Source organism: Hydra viridissima, unplaced genomic scaffold (assembly GCF_058129835.1).
Source record: "Hydra viridissima isolate aposymbiotic clone 2 unplaced genomic scaffold, HvirCarnegie_v1 scaffold_9, whole genome shotgun sequence".
NCBI lineage: Eukaryota > Metazoa > Cnidaria > Hydrozoa > Anthoathecata > Hydridae > Hydra > Hydra viridissima.
In genome coordinates, this window is record NW_028324308.1 from 4531326 (window position 1) to 4555333 (window position 24008).

The 24008-nt window shown below is 28.0% G+C and overlaps 1 protein-coding gene and 1 pseudogene across 11 annotated transcripts; both read right to left on the reverse strand.

Moving 5' to 3' along the window:
- Positions 1-3818: 3818 nt before the first annotated feature.
- LOC145185304 (ubiquitin carboxyl-terminal hydrolase 5-like) lies at positions 3819-20533 on the reverse strand. Of its 10 annotated transcripts, none has more exons than XM_090098768.1 (21): positions 19666-20533; positions 19291-19404; positions 18766-18885; positions 17882-17939; positions 16778-16812; positions 16435-16530; positions 15660-15802; positions 9266-9357; positions 7290-7477; positions 6995-7134; positions 6715-6913; positions 6375-6530; positions 6164-6269; positions 5825-6005; positions 5607-5695; positions 5405-5509; positions 5159-5257; positions 4742-4920; positions 4400-4523; positions 4160-4244; positions 3819-4081 (listed from the first exon to the last, which is right to left on the reverse strand). In XM_090098768.1, the coding sequence occupies exons 2-21, from the start codon at positions 19396-19398 to the stop codon at positions 3985-3987; spliced, it is 2400 nt and encodes a 799-aa protein (XP_089954894.1). In that variant the 5' UTR covers positions 19399-19404; positions 19666-20533; the 3' UTR covers positions 3819-3984. The 10 variants fall into 10 exon arrangements, with proteins under 10 accessions (XP_089954894.1, XP_089954897.1, XP_089954891.1 ...); XM_090098771.1 differs by having other exon boundaries at positions 16435-16526; positions 19291-19466; positions 19666-20099; XM_090098765.1 differs by having other exon boundaries at positions 19291-19466; positions 19666-20099.
- Positions 11315-14234, reverse strand: LOC149883661 (uncharacterized; annotated as a pseudogene). The gene is made up of 2 exons (XR_016455936.1): positions 13560-14234; positions 11315-13458 (listed from the first exon to the last, which is right to left on the reverse strand). The product of XR_016455936.1 is annotated as an uncharacterized LOC149883661 (transcript).
- Positions 20534-24008: the final 3475 nt, after the last annotated feature.

Below are 24008 nucleotides of genomic sequence, written 5' to 3' on the forward strand. Positions count from 1 at the left end.
AGGAGCACAATTGACAAACTATTATGGATCGATAATTTCTTTAAACTTTTTAAATGTACTGAAAACACTTTCAAGTTTTTGCAAATCTGAACCTGTTTCATGAATTACACTTTATTACATTTTAATTACAAACCAAAGGTAAATATCAACAACTTATCGTGAATAAGTGTTTGAGAAAAGTTTTGATTTGGCACAAAAATTACGAACAACTGCTCCAAAAATAGAAATTTTAATTTGTAAGAAGATATTTTACTTAAACTAAGTAAAATAGATTTCAGATTTGGAACGGATATTTTGAGCTTTTTCTTTTCAATGAATTTTTGTTCAATGTAAGCCTCACAGTTAGAGATACGTAAAGTACTTTAATAAAAAAGATTGTGATTTATTTGCTTGAGTAACTTCATCTGACATGGAGTTTCTTTATTTTATATAAAAAAGTAATTTGCTGATACCTGTTAAAATGCAGAATCCCACACATCAGCATTTCTTACATTTTGTTCGTCATCCCGTACGAGTTAGTGCATGTCTCATAATCTCCCGATACCTCCTCTAATCCTAATAAAACTGATCATTTAATCAATCGTCATCATAGGTGTTCGCTCTCAAGAGATAAATCCTTAAACTAGTAAACTTTGACTACCATTCATTAAGAATGCTATTGTTAACTTTATAACACAGTGAAACCTCATATAAAATGTCATAATAAATCTCTATAAATAGGCAAATATATATCATTTAGTCAGTTGTACCTTTTTAATTAATTGATGATAAAAAAAATGAGTAATTTTCTTGATCTTTTTCTGAGGAATTGTCAACTATCACCTTAAAATCCAAGCTTCACTTGTCAGTAAAGGTTTATTCTTAGTACAAATTAATTCATTTTTAATATTTTTTTTTCAGCTATGTTGTCACATAATACTCAGCTACGTTGTCACATCATCCTCAATATTTCATTACCATCATTCAGATGGAGATCCTCAAAGAACCATGAGTAGATGTCCAGACCATTTTTTGGATTCAATATTTTACATAATGAAACACTTGTCATTTTTAAAAGCAGAAAAAGGTTGTGGTGAACACAATGTATAATTATAATAAAGAATCATTGTTATGTGACTCCTTGATATCTTTTGTCATAAAAATGCATGTAAACTTATCTTCTTGTCGAGATATTACTGTTACCTCATTTTTTACTTAATTCTTTATCTGGATAGAAGTTAGAAAAAGATGTAATTTTTTTTAGGAGATAATAAGTTGCTAAACTTCAGGTTTAGGCTGGCGAGTGTTGGTAGGTGAGAAGGAAAATTAAAAATGATAAGGCGTAATCGCTGCTTTAGCCTCCAGGTAGCTTAATTATTTTTTAATTTTCAGCCAATGTTTTTCATACTTAAAAATAGATGGCTCATTAATAATATCCTCACATGAAGGAGGCGAGTTTATCTAACTTTGCTTTTCAACTTCATCTTAAGGCAACTTAAGTACACGATAATGATTGCTTTCATTACAAACGCTATAACAATTCACAACTCCACATTTATTTGACATTGAAAATTTTAGTTTTCTAGAACAAATCAGTATTTCATATCAAAAACAGAATAATGAATTAGGCATACAGATAACTGTATAGTATACCAAGCTACTAGCATTCTTTTGCTTAACCTATAAGTTTCTTTCACTAATTGTTTTAAATAATATTTACAACAATATGTAATGCAAATTTGATTTCTCACGCTTGGTACTGTTTTCAAGTAAAATTAACACAGCTACAGTGACTTATTGGAATTTATTCTGAAAATTTATCAATTGATATAAGAGTGAAATGTTTTGATGAAATAGGAGAAGCAATTCTAGAATGCTAAAAAGATTACTAGTAAAATCAGACAGGTTGATTTAGAATATAAGTCCACTTCTGAAAATGATTTTCTTGGTTTTCTTTATCGAGAACATCAGTAAAAGGATTTTAGTAGGGCAGTAGAAATGATTTCTTTGTCCAAAACATTTTTAATTGATTATCTATAAAACCAGCATTAAATTTTATAAAGCCAAAAATGTCAGTCTAAAATGCATTTAAACCACGATTTTTGATTTTTTTTTATAAATTGAAAAAAGGTAAGGTAGTTGATCTGACGAGAGCTTGTAGGTATAACGATAACTTATAAGATTGTGTTGAAGTTTGCAGTAAAAATAGTCCATAATGAATCATAGAAGCTTAATATGAAGGTCTACTTTGAGAAGCATTGTCTGTAACTTCTATCCAAACTGAGTTTATATGATAAAGTTTTATTTATGATAAGGACAGGAACGCTTTCCAAGATGGTATTTTTTTATCAATTTGTAATTATGACCACAACTTGTAATAATTATGACCACAACTTGTAATTATGCAAACGCGAAGAATAGATCGAATAGTTTAATCAACCTCACTTTTTTGCACGAGAGATTGATTAAAACTACTCAACCTACTTTATGAGTTTGCAATAGCATTTACCAGGTCTTCCGTTCAATATAAGCGATACGTTTTATCACTTAAAATATAAGTGATAGCGTGTGAATAAAGCGATAAAAATAAAAACTAATTTAATTGCTACAACTTCTAAAACACGAACAATTTTTAAAAAGTATTTTAACTGTAGCGGTGAACATTTGCTTGCTAAATAACTACTTACATATCAATTAAATTAGTAATGATTCTATCGCATATATGTTCAATTGATTCAATGGAAAATTAGCGATATTATTAGAAATTGACAATTACAAATTAATTTAAAAAAATTTTAAATTAATAATGCTAAAAACTAAACTCCAGAATTGGAGAACTGTACATGCATTAAAAATACACAAAAACCTAATACACAAATATATAGAAACTAAACCAGTTTATTGGAGCGTATTATAAAACAAATTGAAACTGAAACAAAAACGTTTTTTTTTCATCCTTCAGATATCGCGCATGTTAAAGCTGGCTCCTTTATTACAATAGACCGTTCTATAAAGTTGTAAGCGCTTTTTAAATTTCAGCTTTTTACTTCAACGAATTAAACAATAAGAGTATATAAAAAAATGATAACAGAGAAAAAAAAAATCCAATAGATGTTGGGTCAGAAATCACTTTCGCATTTAAAGCGACTTTTTCACTGACATAAATACCTTTTTCAGATTTTTAAAATACGCAATTCGGAAATAATTATTATGGCTAAATAAGGAACAGTGCCTTATTTGGTGTTTTCAGTAGAAAAACTCTGACCAAAATCCTTCAGAGTGGAAGAGCACGCTCAGTTCATTCATAGGAAAATATTGAACGTATACGGCAGAGAACTGAAGAGGACCCACCCACTCGATTGCGTAGTTAAGAACGCCTCGTTCCCAGTACTTTGAAAAATGTATACAAAGAGATCTTCAAACGTATCCGCACAAGGTCCAATCAGTAGAGGAACTAAAGCCGACGGATCGTTAACTACTAACAAACTTTCAACAAACTGACCGGAGACGAAGCCTAATTTCACTTAAATGGCTTTGTAGATAGACAAAATACCAAATTTTGATGAACTGAGAATCCCAGAGTCATTTATTAATGAGAGCTGCATCTTTTAAATGTCACGGTTTGATGCTGAATACCATCAGAAATGATGCTTAGTCCGGCTTGTTCAATGATGATAATGGGAAAACAGTCACGATTAACGTCGAAAGATATCGCCAAATATCAAGAAATTTTGTTGTTGAGAACACACCTAAAATGTGATGGCAGCAAAATGGGACTACTACTCACTGAGCCCAAAAGACCATGCAGATGTTAATGCAAATCTTCGGAGAAAAAATAATTTCCAGAAATGGAAGTTTTATTAATCATAAATGCTAAAAGTTTTCTATCATAACATAACGAGGAACCATTTTATCCATAGTAAAGCGTAAAAAAAGAGTTCCAACAGAAATATTCTTAACTAGTTTTACTTAAAAAATATAATTATTATAAATTGAATGATTAAACTATATATTTGTTAGTCGTTTATAAAAATATAAATATGCTAAATCTTTGGGAGGATTTTCAGAAATCGCAACTTTCCTATCGTTATATACCACCCATCTAAAAAACAAAAGATCGTTACAGCACCCATTATCAGAGTTTAATAGAAATTTGAACAAAATTTAAAAAAAATCGTACCTGCCATCTTTAAAAATATGACAAACATAGTGACCGCAAGAAGTTGATGTCCCCATATGGCTAATAAACCCGAATAATTTGTACTCTGTAGTAAAAAAAAAAAAAAAAAAATGCAAGCTTCTTAATAATAAGTTAACATTTTATCTTAGGCTTCGACAAAGAGTTAAATCTTAAAAAAACATATTTATAAGGTAAAAAACGTTTATGAATGATTCTAATAAATCCGGAACTTTAACTCACTTCCATTTCCATCAACAACATTAGAGTCACATTCAACTAGCGTAATTTGGTCATTATCTTGCATTATGTTAATATCATCTCCTTGTGAGAATATCCATTCTGTGGCAGCTTCAATATTATTTTGCTAAAAAAAACCAAACAAATCGCAAAAATATAAAAGATAGCTGGCATATTCACTAATATCTTTTTGCCTTGAAATATACTCAGGAACTCAAAGATCTTTAGAAAATAGTCTTTATATCACCCCTCGTACCTACTTGATTACATGATTAAATATATAGAAAATATATCCATTTGTTTTGATGAAAGTTAAAAATAAATCCACCGGGAAGAAGAACTTACATTTTTTTTCAATGCTAACATAGCTAGGTCTTTTCCAAACCCCATTGAGACAATTAAATCAATTGCAGACGGATCCAAAGAAGATGAATGCGAAGGATTTACAGTTGCGGGAAGAGCAGGTAACTCAAAATCGGGATCTTGCGAATGCTCAAAAACCCAATTCATAGCAGCCTCAATACCTTCATTTAAAAAAAAATAGCAATAAAAGCTCCCACCTCCCTTCCCAAAAGAGAAGAAAAATAAATAGATAAAATTCTATTGAATTAAAACTCCAAGTTTCAAGAAAATAGTTTTAAACGATGTTATCTACTTTTTTCAATGAGGAAACTTTCAACACAACAATTAGAGCATCCTTACCTTGATTAGTTTTAATTACAGCTTTTTTGCAAACCTCAAATGAAAAACCCATATCCTTACCTTGATTATTAGTTTTAATTACAGCTTTTTTGCAAACCTCAAATGAAAAACCCATATCCATTAGTTGGCTAACATACTCTTGATTAACACATGGTTCTTCTAAAATTGAGCAAATATTCACTTAGGTAATTAATGCTCAAAAATTACCCTTACTGCAAAAACTTAACTTAAAATAAAACTTGTCTTAAGATATAAGCTAACAGCAAAAAAGAAAAAACAAAATGCATAAAAACTAAAATTAACAACCTTGAGTAGCTAGTTCTTCTGAAGGAAGCAGTTGTTCGCCAGGTTGTAAGCCAGTACTTCGAAGATGATTTAAGTCAAGCTCTTCAAGAACATCTACCAATACATCTGCATAAAAAAGTAAATGCTTAAATATACAAAAATTGTGGTCAGCATTTTTGGTATCACAATTCTTTAGCAAACTTTAAGTTTTTTTTTTACTTACCAAGTTTTTGCGGCATCCAATCGTCACCAGCTGTAAACTTCTTAAGTTGCACTACTAAGTATTCAGGGAAGGTAGCAAACCTTATTGTTCTAATAGACAAATTAATGTAGTCAAATTCAGTTAGTTTTTACAGATAAATATCAATGAAACTACAAAATTTTATTGAATGTAATAAAAAATCTAATTTATAAACAAGAAGCATAAAATTTGAAATATACTTCTTGGCAACACTCTTAGCCTTCACTGCAGAACTGTAATATTCTTCAATGATGTCATCAGCAATAAAATTATCCAAACAAGCAGCCATTGGCACTTTAAGTCTAACAATGGACTGGGGATTAATATATATTTTTTTCTCTTTTGCTTCTTTGTATTTTGCTTCAAATTTTTCAAACTCATCTATATTAAACCAAGAATAAACAAAAACAATTGTCATAAAGATTTTCTAATAGAATTAAAATTGTTATTAAGAATCCTTTTTAAAATTCCAAATTAATGCAAAAACAACATGAACAAGATGAAATCTCTGACATTAGTGAAAAAGCTTTAATTAAGACCTCTATTAGTGGCTGCATTAAGTGCAATAGGAAGACTTAGCACCATATCAGTTCTCTTGGAGTAGGAAACCTTATTACTCTGCATGCATTGCAATCGTTCTTCAAACTAAAATTACATTATAACCATTTAAAATAAGAGAAACAAGAAAATTAAGAAAAAATCATTTACAAATAAATATATATGTAACAACAAAATTTTAAAAAAAATTACTTGAAAGCTAAATAACTTATGCAATGGCGTTAATTGAATTTTCTCAATTTTATCTAACAAGTGCAACAAAAACTCATGAGCATCTTGTTGATGGTTTGTAGAAAACTCTGGATGCCCTTGTCCAATCAATGCTTTTAGCATCTGAGGTCGCACACCCTTACAAGAACGAATTTAATAAGTTAAACAAGTTTAAATCAAATATAATTAAGACACTTATATTGTAATCTAAGAGAAAAAAGATAACTTCAAATAAATGGAGCTATAAAAAGTTAAAAAAATGTAAAATGTCAAATAAATGTTTTCACAAAAAATAAAAGTGGAAAATTAAAAAATTGATCACCAACTGATCTTGGTTGTTATATTGAGGCTGTGAGTAAGTACCACTAAATAAACCCGCTCCAAGTTTTGCAAGCTGAACATGCAAGTCTAATGGGGGTATAGCTTGAGATGATTCGAATATCTGCTCAGATGGAAAAACAAATGTATCTTGGAACTCCTTTATAGAAAATAACACTTGCATAACCGAATTCATGTAGCAACTAGAAAACAGTGAAAACTAAATGCTAAAATACTGAAATTTATATGATTTTGCAAGATAAAATTATTTAGCATACACTTACCTATTTCCTAAATTTATCAGTCCAGTGTAGCCTGGTCCATATAGTGGTATTAGTTTTTTTCCAGATTCTTGTATTGCATCCCATTCAGCTTTCAATGATAGATTTGCTTCAATTTCAAGTTCAGTCATGGATTTATCTGTCTAAAAATTATTGGGTATAGAAAAAATGAGAGTTTTACAGCATGAAACAAGCAAACTCACCAATCCAATGTTAAGAAAATACAATCAGTGTACTTTATATTATTTCACCAAAATAATTAAAAAAGCAATTTATTGTTTTAAATATTTTTACTTACTTTTTCTAATTGCTTAACATTTATACCAAAATGGAGTAAATGCTGAGATAGCTTTGGATCTTCCACCATATCATCCTCATCATATGAATATACATCTCCACCTTCAGCAGTTATTGTTCCAAGTTTCACAGCTAAAGGGTACCCTGTTTGCTTAAAATAATCTGCAGCATGGTTGTTACCCCCTGAACCTAAAAACCACATTGAATGGACAATAACAATTACCAAAAAAAATAAATTAGCACCAAAAATTAGCAAATATATATCTAAGCCAAAAAAAATTTTTTAATAAACGTCTTAATAGATAACTTGAATTTTACAATTGAAAAATTCTACATTCTTTTTATAAAATTTTTCAAGAAACTCTAAATGTGCTTTGAGTGGAATTGTTTGTCAGTGCAATTCAAATCTTGGATCAGTAATATCTGATGTATAACATCGTAATTCAGCATTTGGTTTTTCAACTTTTAACAAATTAAGTACAAACTTCTGTCAGTCATTTAGAGTAAATTTTTTTTTTTCAAATCTACTTTTTTTCAACCTTTGAAAACATCGGACAGAATTGTTATCCAATTAAAATCATTTTTAAAACTTCTCTTTTTAACAAGTTTTAAGTAACAAATTTATGTATGATTAAAAACTTATCTCACCAAAGGTTTTGCTGATTTAAAAGTATAAGAGCTCTATGTCAACAAACTTCAGCAAATTTTGATTTATCTTATCCTAAGACTGATATAGAAATTGGTTATTTTACATTATCATTTGCTAAAAAGCTGACATTACTAGAACTGATGAACTCAGATATTCTAAAATATGAAATATAAGCTGATAATACTGTCTGCTTATTGTCATTTTATTAGAGAAGATACTAAATCAACCCGCTGCTAAGGAAAAAAAACAACAGGTTTTGGTAATAAAAAACAAAATGCCTTCAGAAAAATACTTACAACCAAAGTGACCATTTTAAAACTCAGACATTTAAACATGTTTGCTATGAAGCTCATAAATGATAAATGATAGAGCTGAAAGGTTTATCTGTCTAGAGATCTTAAAGTTAAAAACCATGTTTGCATAGAAATCAATAAAAAAGGTTTTAAGCTAATCAAATGTCTCAGTATTGATATTTTTTTTCTTTCTATGATTTTGAAAAAATAATGAGTTACATATTGTTTCTTGTAGAGCATAATTCTACCATAGCAGACACATATTAACATAATTTAAAAAAAGACAAGTCATATAGAACAAAATTAGACTAAACTTACTAATGAAGTATTTCAATAAAATACATGTTAATAAGGTAGAAAGAAGATAATGGAAAAAAGGACCTGATGAATAACACATCTCCTTTTTTAAGAAAGGTAGGATAGAAAATTAGAAAAGCTAATTTATAAAATCAAAACCAAAGCAAACTGAAAGACAAGATGAGTCTTTAAATTTAACTTATAAGAAGGAAATATTAGCAAATTTTAAGTATAAGTCTATTTTTCAAAAGTTTAAAAGAATGAAGTAGAAAATACCTAAAAGGTGTTTGTAAAACAGTTATTGTATTTGGTTTGTAGATTCCATCAGATTTTAAAAAAATATTTGTAAAGATAAAAAGAAAGCATATAATAATGAAGCATATAATAATGAAGATACAAATTAAAAACTAGACATGAAAAATCATAGATGTCCAATTTCATAAATTTTTGTATTTGCACACTCTTTATCATATACTAGTTTATAATATAATAAGCATATAATAATGAAGATACAAATTAAAAACTAGACATGAAAAATCATAGATGTCTAATTTCATAAATTTTTGTATTTGCACACTCTTCATCATGTACTAGTGTCTATCTTTTTTCAAAACTGCAGTTATCAGGGCACTATTGAGGTATTTAAAAATAATTAATATTAAAAACTACTGAAATCTTCAAACAGAAAATTCCATTTTTCTCAAAAGTAGTCTTTGATTTTTAACAAATGTAAGATACCATCAAAGTATTTTCTTCCACATAAGATTGTTCCATCAGTTAGATTTAACCACAGATTAGTTGTCAAATTACATTGAGCACACTTCCATCCTCTAAAAAAACAAAAAACCAATGAATTACAGTTTTTTTAAATTTCTGAATTTTTTATTTCAATATAGTGGAACTTATTTCTTTAACTTAAACACTACAAAAGTGAAAGTTTGGACAGCAGGGTAAATTTTTGTTTTTTTAATATTTTTTCATTTTAGCTGAATGAAACAGGAGTACAAATTGTAAGCAGCTGCAGATGGTGAATTACTGGAGATAGTGAATAATTATATAATAGTAATAGTACAAAGGTTTTTTCTATTACATTGAAAAAAATTAATATATACTTTTTTATTTCTCATTATTGCTTTAAGGTTAATTTAGTAATAATTTCATAGCTCTAAAAACTAAAACTTAATAACTTTTAGCTTTGTAATAACAATAGGAATGGGCTATAGAAAAGATTTTTTTGAAATTTTAAAAACAATGCTGAACAAAAATTGATGTATATAAGATATATACATCTATACAATGTACAGCTCCTTCTTAGGTTTCACACTGTAAAGTTAGCTAAAAAAAAAAAAAAAACTTAAATCCAGACAATGTTATTATTATTTTTTCTTAAAACTCAGTTAAAACTCCATATTTAGAGTTAAGAGTATGCTATAGAAAACATGTTAACACGGAGAGCCAAACATCATTCAGTCACTTAGGTTCAAATATTTTATACAAATGATGCATAATAAAAGGGCTAAGAGTATTGAAATACAATGTGCAAAGTAGAATTAGTCTTTAAACCAAGAGTAACTCAACTCCTCAAATTAAAAACCAGAAGAAATAAAAAATCTGCCAATAGAGAATCTAAATTGTGAGTAGTACTTGGCTTGGGTTTGGTCATTTAGCTTCCTTATCAGCAGCCAAAGGAAATAAAACTGTTTAAAGCCAATAACATAAGCTCAGAAAAGATAGTAACATAAGCTCAGAAGAGATAGTAACATAAGCTCAGAAGAGATAGTAACATAAGCTCAGAAGAGATAGTAACATAAGCTCAGAAGAGATAGTAACATAAGCTCAGAAGAGATAGTAACATAAGCTCAGAAGAGATAGTAACATAAGCTCAGAAGAGATAGTAACATAAGCTCAGAAGAGATAGTAACCAGATCCACTAAGAACATTATGAACTTGAACAAAAGGAAGTTCAGTTGACATAGAGTGAAAAATTGCAATGGAGACTTAAACTTGAAGAAATAAGCAGGGGGTTAGGATCAAATGAGTACCAAGATGTAACTATAATAAATGAGCTCCGATGTTTCATTGAGAAAGCTGATAAAAAGAACATTAAAACTTTGTTAAGACAAGAAATTTTTTTCTAAAAATTCCTACACCACATTGATGTTAAAGAAAAAGGTCATCTTTAATATGAGTAAATTAAGATTTGAACTACCACTGAGGCTGTGATATGAAATAATGATAAAGGAGATATTGATGTGTGAGATTTATAATTCATAAAACTGATGAACATATTTGGATTGATCATTTAACAATAATAAAAGGAGAAAACTTATCAGAACAGATTCAACCAGCCAATGCTCTCCAAATACAAATCTTACCTACAAATGTTTAAGACTCCTCAGACTTTTTGAAACCTCAAAATGAGAACTCAAAATCCTCAAAGTGAGATCTCAAAAGTCTGAGAAATCTTAAAATTTTTTTCATATTTGTTTTCCATAAGGAAAACGAATATGAAATAAATGCTTAATTTGAAAAATTTATCTGAAGCTTATAAACATCTAGTTAAAAAAGTAAATAAAAAATCATTTAGAAAAAATAAAAAATCATTTAGAAAAAAAAAGTTAACTTGACATGACAGTTTTCAAATACCTGCAGTGGTACCTATACAATAAATCTTGACTGGTAGAAGGCATTATTCATATTTTTTCAATTTTTAAACCATGTTTTCTATCATGATCAAGACAAGGTTGTAATTAAAAAAAGATGTAGAAATTGATTTTTATTTAGACATTTATGCGTGAGAGCCTATTTGCGTACTATATTTCATGACACAAAACAGGAAGATGTAAAATTTATGATTTTTTTTGTTTTTTGGTCAAATTGTGTTTTCAGGTTTTCAGGTTTCAAGTGCTAATTACATTATGCGAATTCTGAAGTAATTACAATTAATATAAATCAAGTATTGACCTGTTTAAGACTTTTAATTTAATTTTCTACAGCTTTGACAACTTTATTCAATTTTGATGGCATTATAGCTAAATTGGCCTGTGCATTTCTGATTTCGGAAAAATTTAAAAAATAAAAAAAAACTTATTTCTGGGTTAGTTATAATGCCAAAGAACACAATCATCTTTTGTTCAAAAAAAAAATTATTGCTTCAATAAAAGTGTCCACAGTCTACCTGTTGACTTACTGTACACTGCAACCTTAAAATTAAAAAGCTCTATCTATAGTTTTAACATCAGAAAATCTCTTAAAAAGACAAGAAATAAAATTAAGTAAAGAAATAGCATTCCAACCATGGGCTGATTAATTAAACTTATCCGAAGAATTTCAATAATTAAAGCTCTCTAATAGGGTCATTCCATGCCAAGTGGTGCAAAGGTCCCTTATGGACCATCTCAGATTTTATTGAAATTTTTTGATTTTGTACATATATATGTTAAAAGCATGTTTGAAAATTTTAGATCAATATCTAATATGGTTCTTGAGAAAACGCTATTTAAGTAGTGGGCTATTTTGCATAAAATTTCACTCTACAAGAAAAAAGGGTTTTTTCATCATTTTTAACAGCCAATAACTTTTGAACAAGTTAGTTTTATACTTCAATTATTATAAGATAGCAAGTGTGCTGTGGATACTTTGAAAAAAGAAAAAAATATTAGTTCTGGCATCTTAACTTTTTCCATAATGGCGGGCTAAAGTTGATTTTTTTGTTTTAAGAATAAGTTTTTTTGTGATTTTTTGTGATTTTTAAGATCTTAATCTTAAAAACTAGTTACAAAGTTAATACAAATCAAATTGCTTGCTGATCTACATGTGGTGGATAAACATTTTTAAAAAAATCAGTTGATTAAAGAGCTGCATTCAAAAGTTATAGGTCTCCAAAATGAGTCAGATCGAGATTTTCGTAAAATTGACCTGTGATGCAAAGCATCTGTTACCTAAGATGGCACTTTTTTTTTTTTTATAAAATTTTTTATACGCATCAATTAAAGACTGTTAATTAATAAAAACCAAAAAAATTAATGGGCGCTTATTTATAACCCCCAAAAGGTAGTCTCTAAAAGTCAGGTAAATTTTCCATAAAATTCTAAAATTGACATAATAAATGCATTGAATTATATAATGTTATTTATTATGAAATATCAATTAAAAAATATCAATGCTTAAAGCCTTTTAATCCCTTTAGATAAAGAACTTTTAAATCCCAATAGATAAAGTCCCCTCCCCTCTGTCCCCTCCCCTCTTTATAATACAATAATTTTTTTAATGAAAAACAAACAAAAAAAACAAACTTTAAGATAATTATATTTCTTTTTAAACTCAATATGTAGCTCTTTCATATTGACTAGTAGAAGGCGCTTTTGGATATGTTGCTTTTTACTATCTACTTTAACTGAAACAAACTCTTTTTTTCCTGGACAAACCCTTGAATATTCATCGCATTCGTAGAAATGAACAACCTCTGTAATTACATCTTCGCTTAGTTTTCTACCCGATTTTGGAGAAGGTTTTGATAGTATTCCACTTTTTTTACTTAATTTTCTGGCTTGTACTACAGATCTTTTTGAAGTAAAAAAAAACTTTTTTTGAGGGTGATTCAATTTCACAAAGTGCAGCTATTTCTATACCTAGCACATTGGCAACAGCCTTTTGTGTATGAGCTCTTATGCTATCAATTTTACGCTTTCCATATGCAACTCTATCTTTTTTTGAAACAAGTTTTAGAGGTGAGCATCCAAAACTTGCAATACTTGAATTAAGATCTTCTTTTAATGTATGGTTGTCAACATAAATTTCTTTTTCTTGGAGTTCATTTTCTTTTGTATTATGTTTGCAATTCAGAACTTTTCTGCAACTAGTGCAAATTTTTTGACCAGGTATTAAACCAAAATCTTTGGCATATGAAAGACTGATAACTCTAAGAGAATCTAAAAAATAACGGAAATAATTATTAAATATTTTTTTTTTTATTTATTTAGTGTTATTAAGGTATTTTTATTAAATTAAGATATTAAATATTGAAACTTACTTTTCACATTTTTTGCGTGCTTGTTCAACGGATTACAACAATACCTGCGATGTTCATTCTCATACCTCGACAAGTAAACTTTCTCGTGATAGCTACAAATAAAATCTATGGGATTTATTTTGCTTCTCAAAGAAATAAGCTCTTGGTTTAGTTTAGACAGTTCTTGGTAGCGTTTACTTTTATTAGATAGATAGCACTGTTCATTTAATGCTTTACCAATACAGCAAGTAGAAAGCTCAGGCATATTACTTTTTATTAATTAGTTCTAAAATACAACAATTTATTTGGTTTTATTAGTACTTTTTAGATTGACATACTAGTAATATAGAATTAAATGAAACAATAACTAAACTTTTAAAAAGTAATAATTTTTTATGGAAAATTTACCTGACTTTTAGAGACTACCTTTTGGGGGTTATAAATAAGCGCCCATTAATTTTTTTGGTTTTTATTAATTAACAGTCTTTAATTGATGCGTATAAAAAATTTTATAAAAAAAAAAAAAGTGCCATCTTAGGTAACAGATGCTTTGCATCACAGATCAATTTTACGAAAATCTCGATCTGACTCATTTTGGAGACCTATAACTTTTGAATGCAGCTCTTTAATCAACTGATTTTTTTAAAAATGTTTATCCACCACATGTAGATCAGCAAGCAATTTGATTTGTATTAACTTTGTAACTAGTTTTTAAGATTAAGATCTTAAAAATCACAAAAAATCACAAAAAAACTTATTCTTAAAACAAAAAAATCAACTTTAGCCCGCCATTATGGAAAAAGTTAAGATGCCAGAACTAATATTTTTTTCTTTTTTCAAAGTATCCACAGCACACTTGCTATCTTATAATAATTGAAGTATAAAACTAACTTGTTCAAAAGTTATTGGCTGTTAAAAATGATGAAAAAACCCTTTTTTCTTGTAGAGTGAAATTTTATGCAAAATAGCCCACTACTTAAATAGCGTTTTCTCAAGAACCATATTAGATATTGATCTAAAATTTTCAAAACATGCTTTTAACATATATATGTACAAAATCAAAAAATTTCAATAAAATCTGAGATGGTCCATGAGGGACCTCATTAAAATTTGCACCACTTGGCATGGAATGACCCAATAACAACTTGAACTTTAAAAATATCAGTTCAAAACACTTTTTTTACCAAACAATTTTTTAAAAAGGAGTGACAACCTAAAGCTTTTGCATCAACAGTCCCAAATCTTAATTTAATTTTAAGAAGAACAAGTGTTTTTTAAAACTAATTTTAAAGTGTCCCAAAGTTGAATAATGCTTGTTAATGCTCATATTAATCCAGAGACCTTGTATGTTCTCTATTTTGTCGCTTTGCAAAAACCTAGAATATATCTTTACTCTGCAATAAATCCGACTAGTTAAAAAATACTTAAGCAAAAACTCCAGAGAAGTATCCTTAAGTTGAGGAGTGTTATAAAAAAACATTTGAAAAGTTCTGATGTTGAAAAGCACAATATTTTCTTTAAATGTAAAAAACTAATTGTAGGGCATGTTTTCACATTGCAAAAGCTCTAAGAAACTTTACAGATTTCTCTTGACCAAAGATGGCCAACTTTTAGCTTGAATACCAAAACAATCTAGGTTCTAATGCAGTGTATTTCTTTTCTTAAACATTTAGGAGACTTTTTACATAAACTTTATATTAAAAAAGTACTTTTTCAAAAGGAAAATTTTGGACTTTCTCTGTTTTCACTCTAAGTCATTCCTGGCAAGTTGATGAAAGATAATAAAAATGCTTTACAACAACAATAGTAAAGTAATAAACGCACTTGGTAATGTTGATGAAGAAAAACCACTGAGTATTTTTTTACAGAATAAAAATATTTAATAAGTATTATAAGAAATTGGGTTTACACCTTATACTTATCACTGAATACTCCTGCACATTTCTTGGTTTGAGTTCTCACAATATGCTGCTAAAGTTTTTATACTTATCACTGAATACTCTCACACCTGAACTGAGGATACAAAATTTTTCTTTCTCACAAAGTTTTTGCTACTAAATTTTTTTAAAAAACGTTTTTTTGGACGGTAAAAATCCTAATTTAAGGATTATTTTTTTATACCTTGGCAGAATCTTCACACCATTTTCAAGCTGCTTCAAATCCATGGCATGTTTTGAAACATTTCGTTTTTCTTGCCAAGCATTTATAGTGTCCTGAGTAGAAGCTCCTTGTTGTGACAGAACTGCTGCTACTGAGAGCTGAGCCTAAAATATATCAAAAACAAATTTAGTTTCATACAAAAGAAAGTTGAATTATTTACAAGCAGATTACAAATAACATTTTAAAGTAACTGATTAAAATAAACACAAATGTCTCTCTCTTTTTTTATATTGATGAGTAAGTTTGATCATGTATTTATTAAAAATGTAACTGTGCAACATTTTATTGTATGTTTATGTGTATATATAAGCAAAAAGTCTAATTTAATAGCTAAAATAACATTAAAAATACATTTCATGACAAAAAGAAAAAGAACAACAATTTTTAAAATTGTAAAAGTTTATGGCTTTTGTTTTTTTTATAATACTATATTGTTAATTGTTGTCTAATTGTTTTAAAAAATAACAACAAAAATAACATCAGAAACATCAACAAAAATAACAACAAAAGCAACAACAAAAACAACAACAAAAATAACGACAAAACTAACAAGAAAAACAACAACTAAAACAGTAATACAATGAAATATTTAGTTTTGCTTCATATCTTTTATCATTTCCCAACCTAACTCTTTTTAAGTTAATCCAGGATTACTTAAAAAAAAATTATAAGTAAATAAATGAATAAACAGCTTGAAATATAACATTCAATCTTAAGAAACAATATCCAAACATACATTTAATGGTAGTGTTGCATCAGGAACTTTCCAACGTTTTATTTCAGTTCCAACAGAGTCAGTTAAAACAAGACTATTGACATCTTCATATTCTATCTTGAATGGAATATAAAATCTTTAAAAAAATAATCAAGAACTTTGTGACTTTTTTTAAACAGAATAAAATAAAACAAATCTGAAAGTTAAATTTGATGAGATGAGATAAGCAACTATAAAAATAAGTTTGATAAATTAACAAAATAATATCTTAACTATAAATTAAATGGTTAAACTATTTAATAATTAACAATTTAAATAAATATAAATGAGAGTATAACTTCAAAGTATTAAAATAGAATAGAACCTTGTCTTGGTTCACATCGAATCCACCCTCCACACCTTTTTAACAAAAAAAAAAAAAAAAAAAAAAGATAATTTTTATGCTAAAATTTTTCAAACAAAACAGACTTAACAGAGCTAAAATTAGAAGTTGCAAAATATTTATACAATAAGTTTAAATAAAAGTTGATATTTGATACACCTAATAAAAATAAATTTTCTTCTCTAAAAAAAGTATTAAAAGTTAAATAACACAACTTTATCTATATTTTTGATAAGTTGTTATACATTGCTGAATAGATATGTTTTAGTCAGAAAAAGACATTCACAGCTCTTAACATAATCACGGAAACTTTATTTTTGCACTATGAGCTTCTGAAAATGGTTTTTACAACATTTAACCTTCAATGCCATTTGGGAAACCAATTATTTAACACACACCAATGGATAATATACTAATTGTCACTTTTATTTACCCAATATTAAGGAACTTTTTTTGAAAAAACCAACATAAGATTCATTATTTAATCATCATTCAGTGTTTTATAGTGAAGTCTACCATATTTCTTTAAAGACATTTTAATTAGATGAATATGAAAATATTGATTCAATTGATAGGCTTTCATATGGTAATGAAGAGTGTGAATACCTTAAACAAAAGAACACATTTTATTATTCCAAACAACTTTAAGGATCTCATCAGAGATCTGAATCTTATAAAGAGCAAAGCAAAACTCCTGGTTTCCAAATTACAAAAACTCAAACATTAAAATCAACTGACACAAGAAGAGAAAAGAGTTTGGAATGCAGTCAAAGAAGTTATTAGAAAATATTTAGGAAAAGAAAAAGAAGGAAAACTACAAGTAATAATTTAAAGAAGTTTATCAAAGATCTACAATTAAGAAACTATAGAGATAATAATGTTAGATGCAATAAATCCTTTTGCTTTAAAAAAATACATAAAAAATAGTGCAGTTTACTCAATAAATTGACATGGTGACAAAACTATGAGTACATTTGAATGTTATAAAGACAAGTGATTAAATAAGGAGGCAAAAAATGTCACTTTTTTTACCAATGTAATTAGAAAACTCATAACCAAACATTAATCCACATTTGAATTTTTTACCTATTGCAAGTTTTGTTGGTTTCTTTTCAGGAGAGCAACTTTCATTAACTTTAACAATCTGAAATAAAAAAAAAAAATCTTTTTGGTTGTTATGGAATTTTTCTCAAAAATTTCTAAAATCTAAAATAACTGCTGGTAGTAATTTTTTGCTTAATCTAACTGTGTTATGAAAGAAGTTCTCAAAAATTTCTAAAATCCAAAATAACTGCTAATAGCAATTTTTTTTAAAAAAAACCTACTTTTTTCTATAGAAGCTTACATATACCTTACAAACATCTATCAATATTTATAATGAAAATTTAAATTATATTTTTAAATAAATTGATACAATTTCAAATGGTTCACTTGAAACTTGAAATAACACTTTTGTTTGTGCAGGAAAAATTTTAGAACTCTTTTATATGCTCAGACCTGTACCCTTTAGCAATAAAATTATTGTAGCTAATAAATATCTTTTTTTTCCACTTTCAATAGTTGTGGTGTCAATAGTTTTCTACTATGTTTTGAGATATCTTCAATTAAAGCTAAAACAAGTATCTGTTAATACCAATATTGTCTAACTTTTCTGAATTTGTATAATGAAATCCTAGCTACACTAAAATAAGGTTCCACCATTCTTTCTTTTCTATATGAAAATGAAAGGATCACAGATTTGTAAAACCTACAGAAATCAATGAGTTTTACTGATAGAGATATAAAGATATAATATATAAATACAGCTGTATAATGGAAATCAGTAAACTTAATTGATGTTTTTACATATCTTTTTAATATGAATAATATCTTGCTTTTAAATTTTTTCTAAAATATACATATTATGTTTAGCAATTAGTTTAATTTCAAAAATTTTAATTTTCTTAACTATATTAACATAAAAAACTTACCTCAACTTTCTTTAAATGGAGAAAAACAAATTTTTCTTTTTTTCTCACATGGAGGTGCAGGTGTTTTCTACAAGTAGACCAAAGTGTTGATAAACAAACATATATTCCTCCATCTGATATCTATAGTGAAATAAAAAAAAGTAAGAATACTTTCTCTAACTTGCATTTATTCCACTTGTATCATCTTTATCTTGATTTACCATACCTTTATCTTGTATTTACCAAAATTATATATATATATATATATATATATATATATATATATATATATATATATATATATATATATATATATATATATATATATATATATAATTTTGGTAAATACATGCACATATATTTACATATGTATGCATATATACATACATATGTAAATAACAATAGTAAAATAATATTTGCCTCAAAAATAACTGTTTTTAATTAGGTTTGTAGCATCTACTCTTTGTAATTAAGCTAACCATGTTAGTAGATTAGTTGATTTCTGAGAATATTATTCTTAAATAATATAAAACCTTCAAAGCTAACCGCGGTATCGAAGCAGTATACACATTCTTCTTTAAAGATTTTTTCGCCAACTCTTGGAATGGTGTAGTTATACGAAGTGATGATTGAAGTCGCAGCAATATCCGCCATTGTTTACTGAGATGAATTCAGGGGTCAATCTTATAAAATTACGTCTTTGTAACAACGAACTTTGTAAACTTAAAAATAATCGTTCTTCGAAAACGTTTTTGTGGTTAAAAAAAAATACGAAAAATCTTCATGATTAAAAAAGAAAATCAAAAATTCATAATTACCCACACCTTTAATTTTTAGGGAAAAATAAATTGCTTAACAAATTTAGCGTTGATTTTGATTTTCTTTAGTGAAACATGAGATATGATATCAAGTTAAACTTACTAGAATCTTCTCTTTTTGTTATTTAATCACCATTTTCGTTCTCAATCCCATAAGAATCAGAATTTTCAAGTAACAATCCAATAAAGAGGATCTTTTGTTCACGGTGTTATTCTTTCCTTGGTTGATTTGTCTTCCAGCTGGATATATACTTTTTTTTCATAACCTAACTTATTTGCTAAACTTGTGAGACTAATAAAAAAAATTTGAATGGCGTTATCTCTGAAACTCAGTTGTAGCAATAGTTTTTGGGATTGGAAAAAACTGATGTTGCAAATGTTGTAAATGTGCAATTAATAAGATCAAAGTGGATGGTACCTGCATCAGGAATGCCAAAAATGATACCAAAGCCGTACCAGAAATAGATAAATCTAATGCCTAACCAGGAGAAGATTTTTCATTTCAGCTAGAATCTTGTTTGTGGTGTAAAATAGAAACAAACATTGGAAACTTTTTTTTTTTGGGGGGGGGGGGGTGACGTTGGGTGGGAATGACGTAGGGTGAGATGGGTAGGATGGGTGGTGGTGGGGATGGGGAAGAATAGCTAAAGTTTACAAAACATTTTGTCTCAGTTTTTTTTTTTACAGTTAAATTTGGAAATAGTGAAATGTTTGTTTTACACAATATAACTTATATTTGTATACTATATAACATTACTATAAAACTCGGCTAGAAATTTTTAACTTAAAATTTAAGATTGTTTCATAAAAAGTAAAAGAGTTTAAAAAATTGATTAGATACAAATTGAAAAGAAAAAAACTATTATCAAAACTTTTATAGGGAATAATCATAGCTCTTTTGACTTAACATCTGTGAACATAATTTTGGGGATTATTAGCTAGGCGTATTTCACCAAAAAAATATAACACTGTTTTAAATATAAAACTGTCTGTGATAAACGGATGCGAAGCCATTTTGAAAATGTATTACTCAATTTCAAGTGTCTCAACTTTTTGGAGAGACTTACAAAAAGGTTGTTGGTATAGAAATAGTTAATAGAATTAGAGACACATTTTATGTTAAATTATCTCACTTATCAAGGCTGTGTCATGTTGACTGTGCTTAAATATTAAAACAGAAACAATATATAGCTGCAACTTTTTATGTATTTTATTTGATAAGTTTTAGCACCATTGTTATTAAAACCCAGATGTATTATATATTGTTTTGCATAAGTTAGCATAATTGTTTTTAATAACCGTCTTTCTACTCTATTCAAATTCTAGATACCCCATTGGTAAACATATAATTTGTATAAAAATTGTACCATATTTGGTGATACCTGTTTTTGACATTTTCTGGAAGAAAAAAAAATCAAGGTGCATAGAGTTTGTTAAATAAAAAACTTTGTTTCATTATATTATGGGCAATTAGTGTCATGTTATGTTATATCAGAATATTACCAATTGCTGATTTTGCAGAACTTGTTTTAATCAGTTCTTTTAATCCCTAAGATCATAGAATATTTGCAAAGCTGTAAAGTATTTGAAATCGAGAGAGAGGATTACAATAGAGGATTACAGACAGAGGATTACACTTAAAAAATAATGCTATCAGTACATTTAAGGATCTAATTTCCTTAAATTTACTGATAGCATTATTTTTTAATTTGATTCTGCAAGACTTTTTAATTTTGAGTTTTTCAATAACCTCTCCATATATAAATTATCAAATGTATTTTGTATTGTTTATGCTGTTTAGATCTGATGGAATAAAATTTGTTCGACGTTCTGTAGATAAGTAATTTAGTATCAACTTCCGATTGTTAAGAATGGTGGAGCAAAAGTAATAGTTTGGAATTGCTTCAATCACGAGATGATCTTTGATTTTAACGTATTGGCGGATATTGATTATGCAAATGGAAATTGTTAAGGAAAAGCTTCCACATATCGAGCATAAAATGCAGTTTGGATGAATCTATCACCAAGATAATGACCCAAAACACACTATAATAACTGTCCGAAATGTCGGAGTATTGTGTCGGAGTATTGTGTCGAAGTATTGTGTTGAAGTGACTTTCACAAATACCAATTGTGGTTATTCAAAATACCTAATTTGATCGGACATTATTGGAACCATTGAATTAGATAATTTGATCGAACATTATTGGAACAATTGAAATAGATAGTTTAAAGGAAGAAAACTATTGTGATCTATTGTCCTCTTGCATTGTTGCATTGCTGACATACACGCTTACTCTGTAACATCGTCCCAGACCTCCCTTTCAGAAAGTAGATAAGTACTCTTTCGTTCGGGTAGAATTCCTGATGACCGTTTACAGGAGAGCAAGCCCGATGTTGATCAGGCTTTGCTTCCTCGCCAGGTTAGAAAACTATTAAGTAAAAACATTTCTTTATCGTCAAAAGAGAGATGTCTGGCACGAGATACACATCATCGTCTTCATTAAGCTTACGGTCACCATGTCGAAACGTTGTCAGAATTTTCCTATGGAAGAAAAAAGACATTCTTTTCTTTACTAGAACGCGATACAATAACTTAAAAAGTTGAAAGGCTTTTAAGTTTTGAAATTAAAACCATTGTATTTTTGGTTTAATGAACACTATAAGTGATATTAGTTAGTTTATGAACAATGTAATAAATTTTGTATCCATAATACTTCTGTAAAGATTTCAGTGACTATAGCTAAAACATGGAGCTGAACGCTTCGTTTAAAATATCAGATAGGGATCGCTAAAATCTACATATATCGGCTTTAAACTTGTGCAAATTTAACTAAATACGCCGAATGTATGAATTTAAATACGCTGAAACAGAAAGAAGAATTTTGAAATGTAGTAGCAAGCATATTTTATCATGTGTATGGTGCTTTGAAATCAATCAACAATGAGGAAGTGGGATAAATATGAACATTTTTGGTTAAGTTAAGTTGCCTAGCAACTTTTTCTTCTTTGTTTATTGATTAGTATTTCCGTGTGTAACGGTTACTGAAATTACATTTTATTAATGGTTCATGAAATTACTTATAAAAATATTATGTAAAATTAAAACAACAAAAAAATTACAAACCGTAATTATTTTCAAAGTAAAATTTCCACATCCAATTTTTTTATTCTAACGATAAGGGAAATAAACTTTTGAAAAATAACATTCGAATAGGATTACACACATTCAGATCTCTTTAAATATAAGTTCGGTGAGATTTGTTCAAGTACTCGGTGTGGGTTTGGTTATACACGAACTAATATTTTACACGTTGTTTTTTTTTACTTAAGGAGTTCTTTGAGTTATTAAAATCAACTTCAATTCTCTGGCATTAATACATTTGCATTGTAAGTAATTGTCCAGTCAGTCAATTTTCAACCTAACGAATTGGTAAAGTGTAAATAGAGAAAAATAAGGTTTATAGAGAAATTCACTTTTTTCAATTCTTCTGTGTGGATAATAGATTAACAGTGAGAATTAAAAAAAACATTTTATGTTTGTGTTAACCAGAAAAATTCAGCGGGATGTCGTTGTAAAAAACATTTTAGGTTAAAAATAGAAGAGAAAAGTTTGCCGGAATAATCTTGCGTTTTTATTTTATTTCTTCAAGTTATTTTCCGGGTTAATTGTGGCTTAACTTGTAATAAATTGAAAATAATTTGTCTTGAAACATTTTTGCATTTAAAAGTCAACCGTGTAAACTTTATTGAAGTAAAGATCTGGAGATACAGTACTAAAGAGTAAGGCACTTTTTTTCAAAATTTTTTTTTGTTATGCATGTATGTAAAAAATGAATTTCACATCACAAAATTTTTTTACTAAATGAGATTTTCGAGACACCATAATTGCTATTAAACAGCAATTAGGGGAAAAAAAAAGAACTGTCGTGTATCTAATTTATGGTTGTTTTTTTCTTAAGAACTAACAAAGGTTAATTTATAACGTGATGAATTATAAAACAATTATTTAATCAGATACCGTTAAGCGATACTACAGAGGAATATTACAAAGCGAAGGTATTGTTTTTAAAAAATATTGAGTGATAATATGAAGAGATCTTGTTTTGTTTTTTATACCTGCAATACGTGTTAAAATATTTTCTGCCTTTTCAACTGATATTTTTGTAGACGATGGTTTTTTAGTTTATAAAACAGGTTTGGTTGAACGAGTAGTTTCAATGTAAGACAAACTGTTTGATTAATAAAATCAATTGCAAAAAAGTCTAAAGCTTGTTAAGTGCGGGGTTTCTCTATCAATTCAATCAACTATCCAACCACGATCGCATTGCTGGTATAATGATATTGATATTGCTGATATAAAAAAAAGCAAGTTTCTAAATAGCGTTTTCATTTGTACCAGTTTCTCCAAAAATATTTTCGTCACATTAACAACCCAGGTGGAAT